At 44.0% G+C, this 5,184-nt stretch overlaps 1 protein-coding gene across 1 annotated transcript; it reads right to left on the reverse strand.

Moving 5' to 3' along the window:
* Positions 1-4,580: 4,580 nt before the first annotated feature.
* On the reverse strand, positions 4,581-4,943 carry LOC110324808 (60S ribosomal protein L39). The gene has a single exon (XM_021202504.2). The coding sequence runs from the start codon at positions 4,887-4,889 to the stop codon at positions 4,734-4,736; it is 156 nt and encodes a 51-aa protein (XP_021058163.1). The 5' UTR covers positions 4,890-4,943; the 3' UTR covers positions 4,581-4,733.
* Positions 4,944-5,184: the final 241 nt, after the last annotated feature.

The following is a 5,184-nucleotide window of genomic DNA, read 5'->3' on the forward strand; positions in this document are numbered from 1 at the left end:
GATGTCATATTTTTTCACATTCTGCTCACTAGAAGCACCTCACAGGTATGGTTCACGGAGTCATTATAGAATTCTCGGGGCAAGCATGGTGGGCATGCACCTGTAATCCCAGCACTTGGGAGGTGTTGGGTGGAGGGGCAGGAGCTCAAGATCACCCTTGGCTAAAAACTCCAAGACTAGTGTGGGATTCAGCCTGAGACCCTGTCTCAAAACTAGAACACAACTCACCCACCCGTAACCCAAACAAACAAAAAAGAATTCTGCCTTCCACATTTTCTTTCTGGATAAGAACTAGAAAACAAGGCTGGTGAGTATTCCAGACTGTAATGTGGGGTTAGTGTCCAAGAAATGTCCTGCTTTGTCTATTTAACATCACAAAATCAAGGCCCAAAGTCAAATGTTTCTATCTTAAGCATTTCCTATCTTGGATGATAATGATGTCAAGGTGACTTTAGATGTGAAATTAGAAAGCATGTGTGGGCCGGGGAGATTACTCAATGAGTAAGGCAGTGACACCAAACCTGATTACCTTTGTTACCCAGAGCCCAGATCCCATGGAAGGAGAGAATTGACTCCAGCAGATGGTCCTCTGATTCCCACATTTGCATACCCCCCCCAACAGTAACCAACTAACCAACCAACCAAATAAATAAAAACTCCTAAAGAGAAAAAAGTGTGAATGTCCCACTATTCCTTTCCAGGCTGTGGGAAGGAGAGGACTTGAGGACGCCCTGAATGAAGTTCTGAGTGGATATGTATTATTTGACATGGGCACGGGCAAGTCTGGGACCACAGACTCAGAGCCAAGGGAAAAATGGCAAAGCCTTCCCTGAGGAATGATGGAGAAGCCATCAGGGTGTGCAGATAATATCCACCACCACTTTCTCCCCACAGATATTCGCAGCCTGAAGACTTCCCTACACAGAGACGCTCCTACCGAGATTAAACGGCCTCCTTGTTCAGCTGTATGCAGTGCCATGTCTCTCTGTTCACGGACAGAGCTTGTGGGGCTCTCTCCATCAGAGAGTCTGATCTACCCTACCCCAGCCTTTCTAAGTGTCTATGTTTCCTTCATTATCTTGCTGCCCCAGTCAGGTCCATCCCTGTAGCCATGCAAGGTTGAGGCACTAAAGCATCAGTTCTCAACCTGTAGGCCATGACCCCTTTTGGGAGGGTGGGGGAGTCACACAAAGGAAGGTTGAGAGCTACTGCACTAGAGGTATCACGGAACCATGAAAGCATGGTCTATGAGGAAGACTCCGTTCACCCTCAATGGGAAAGCACATGGGTTTCACAATAAGCAAATGGATATGGCTAGGTCTAAGGTGCCAGACACCTGGATATTTGGCCTCCCTTGTGTTTGGAATAAAAGGAGTTCTTTCTCTTCCTTGGTATTCTCAAAGGGAAAATGATCCTGATGATGCTCAGAATGAGACAGGCCCCAGCTACAAATCTGTGTTACAATCATTTCTCCATAGAGACTTCAGAGTGGGATTGCCTGCATTACAGGTGTCCCTTCTACTCTCCAGTGAGCACTCTCTTGTTGGTCTGGCTCTGGCAGCAGTGGGAAGGCTCCAATAGTACTCAACAGCATGAGCAACGCATCTGTAAATTAGACTTAATAGATCTTGAGGTTCAGAATCTGCACATCCTGAGATGTGCTAGTGTGAAGAAAGAACGGAAAGAGAACCAAAGCCATGTGTGTGCATTCAGCCTCTGTGTCATCCGCATGCACTTTCTCATTGCTGCTCCAAGCATGGTCCTGACAGCAGAGGGCCCATCACTTAGCGAGCGCAGCTGTGTGTGACAAGTTACACAGACTTTTGCTAATTGTCCTTCTTCTTTTTAATCTGTCTACCATCTATGCTCTATTTTAGTTTAACGTAGACAAGTTTGGGTTGACCTTAAATGTTGCATACAATTGGTTTGAGTGTGGAAGTCCTGTGTTGTCACGAAGATTGAGGTAGGCCCATGGAGGTCACTGCGAGTCTTTGTTAAGCATCTCCTCTGGATTCTTACACCTGATGTATCTGACCCCTTGGGTCTCTCCCCTTTGTCTGTCTGTCCCACATACCGGTGGACAGCTGTAGAGAATACCGACCCTGCTCCTGAAGCAGGACTGGTGTGCAAGATGAAAATAAGGAGCCCATTGGTAAAGTTCAAGATGGCCGAGGGAAGGTATTAAATCAAGTATGGGCCTTTTGAAGTTGGGGACCTGAGTGTCTGCATGAGTTTCATGCTCCACCTAGGGCCTTTCCAAAGTCCCACTCCTAAGGTGGCAATTGGGTGGCCTGAATTTACTTTTGTTAAAGTGCCTGGGAGAGCCCCAGCAGAGAAGCAAGCCTGGGGTTGCTGGTTGCTTTTCATGGAACCTCATATTAAGTAGCCCTTCATATTTTTATTCATATTATCTCAAATTTAGCTATGATTCCAAGTTTTCCTCCCCTGATATCTTTCCAAGCTCAGGGTTTGAGTATAAGTTGCCAATCAAAACATTTCACTGGGGAAAATTAGTTCCTGAAAGAAATTGTTTCCTTCCTTATAGATGGGAACAGACGTTATCTACTGTATTTTAAAGAACAATTATCCAGTCTACTGCCAATTCGCATCTACCAGAGGAGTTCTGATCTCCAAGCAAACATAGCCAAGATGGTGTTCAGTTTCAACATTTATGTTCTTTCTGCTACAGTGGTCACTAAGTCTGGACAGGTTTATGTGAGGCTTCAAACTAGTCACAGGAGGTTTTTTTTTTTTTTTTTTTTTTTTTTTTTAGGGGTGTAGCAGAAGTAGAGCATATGGCTTGCGTGCATTTGATTCCCAGAAATCACAAAACGAAAACCTAAGGAACTAGCCCCAGAGCACGTTAAGGCTCTGTCTGTGGCGTGGCACCTGGCATACAAGTTTCAATGAGTCCATCTGCGCTCAGCCGTCTGAACTGTTGAGGGCAGATTATCGTGTGAAGCAGACTGCACTAAAGGTGGTATCATGGAAGGAGTCATGACTGGGTCCCCCCACCCCCCGTCAGGACAATGGTGGACTTAGGGTACTTGATTCAAGTCTTTAAAGAACGGGAGAGTTCTATGATTACAGGCAGCAGGAGGCAGCCACCCTCTCAGGAGTGACAGAGCCACTGACCCCTCCTTCTTCTTCCTTCTCCGCAAGGCAAGGGAGCTCTATGACACTTTTAAGATTATCATTAGAAAATTATTCATTTTAATGTGTATGTATCTTGCCTGCATGTATTTATACGAACCGTGTACATGCTAGGTACCCTCAGGGGTTAGAAGAGGGCCTTAGATCTCCTGGAACTGGAGTTATGGATGGTTGTGAACCACTGTGTGGGTGCTGGGAATTGAACCCTGTCCCCTGCAAGAATAACCTGTGCTCTTAACCACTGAGCCACTTCTCCGGCCCTGCTCTGTATTTGATAGACATGCCCAGAGACAGTTGTCCAGTATGGGGATTACCCACTCATAACCTTGTCAAAGCTAGCTGATGCACCCACTGTTCTGTGTAACTTGACTGTGTGTGTACATGGCACAGTCCAGAGTTTGGAATAATGGTCACACTGAAAGTGGCGCCTTAGGAACACCTAAAGCCTGTCATCCAAATGTGGACCCTTTGAAGAGTAAAGAACACACTTAATACATTTATAGACATCAACATGGTTATGTATCATATATCATATGGCTAGCAGTAGAACTCCATGTTAGAACTTCATCTATGCACAAAGCCTGGGTTTAATCCCTGTTTCAGGGTGTGGTGATGTCAATACTCAGCGGCTAAGACAGGAAGGTTGCTGGAACTCAGAGGAGCTCAAAGCCAACCTAGGCAACAAAGCAAGAATCTATCTCAATAAATAAATAAGCACATAAAAATGTAACATACGGCTGGTGTAATGTTGCACCCTGTCTCAAAAAACAAAACAAATGTAATATATGTATAATATAAAATGGAAAACAACATCATCACAATTTGGGGGGGGGGCAGTTCAGGACAGGGTCTCACTATGTAGGTCTGGTTGTCCTGGAATTTACCCTATATACCAGGCTGTCCTTGAACTCACAGATATCTACCTGCCTCTACCTCCTAAGTGCTGGGATTAAAAACATGTGCCATTATGTCTGACATTTTTTCTTTTTAATTATTCTTGATATGATAATGTGAGTTAATACTCTGTCTAATATGCCACTTGGTATTTTTCTTGTGAATATACTTTTCAATATGATTCTATTGAATTAAAAAGATTTTTTTGAGAAAATTTCTCATGTAGCCCAGGCTGGCCTCAAACCTGCTAGTTAGCTGAGGCTGGACTTGAGCTGATCTTCCCCCCCCCCCCGCCGCCTCCCGAGTGCTGGTTTTACACGTGTGTGCAATCCGACCTAGATTCAGTTACAATTTTAGTTTTGCTGCAAGAAGATTATGCTGGATAAAACACTTATCAATTTAATTTTTACTTGAATTTTTCACAAATAATTCACTTTTTTCAGTGAAAGTAGAATGTTTCAGATCAATTTGTTTTCGCCAGGATTGTATTTTTGTCTCTATTTATAGAATTTCAATAAGTGATTTTTTTTTAATTTTTTTTGAAATGTTCTATAATTTATTACTGGACAAATATCCTAATTTAAGACATGAGCAAGTCTCCAGGTCATAAATGTTGAAATCCATCTGGTAGGACTGATTGATGACAATTCAGTATAAATCCTCATGTCTTGCCATTGTGTGAATCCTTACAGACCCAGCTTTGTTCTCCTCCAGTGTCTTCTCTTAGAGTTGTACCTGATTTTGTTACCAGTTTTCATCCGGATCCACTGAGGAATAGGACGATTTTGCTTTTGCTTCTTGGCCAGGAATCGCTTGATTCGGAAAGTCTTGTGAGAAGACATGGCGAGAAGCCGACTCAGGCGTAACGCACACGATGGCGGAGGAACGGAGAAGAGAAAGCGATTTTTTTTAATTTTTAAAAATTCATCAGATAAACTTGTCTCCATGACAACCCACTCCACCTTTGAGGCAGGATCTCAGTATGCAGACCAAGCTGGCCCCAAACTCAGAGATCCTCCAGTCAGTATGCCTGCCCCCTCCCCTCTTGTATCTCGAGTGCTGGGATTAACAGCATGTGCCACCATGCCTGCCACCACAGAGCTTTGACATGTGTTTACCTAATGGAGATGATTCTAA

The sequence above is a fragment of the Mus pahari genome, chromosome 7, assembly GCF_900095145.1.
Source record: "Mus pahari chromosome 7, PAHARI_EIJ_v1.1, whole genome shotgun sequence".
Classification (NCBI taxonomy): Eukaryota; Metazoa; Chordata; class Mammalia; order Rodentia; family Muridae; genus Mus; species Mus pahari.

What these genes read in the sequence shown, in the direction of transcription:
- LOC110324808 (XM_021202504.2), bottom strand. Translation starts at nt 4,889, where the DNA reads ATGTCTTCTCACAAGACTTTCCGAATCAAGCGATTCCTGGCCAAGAAG.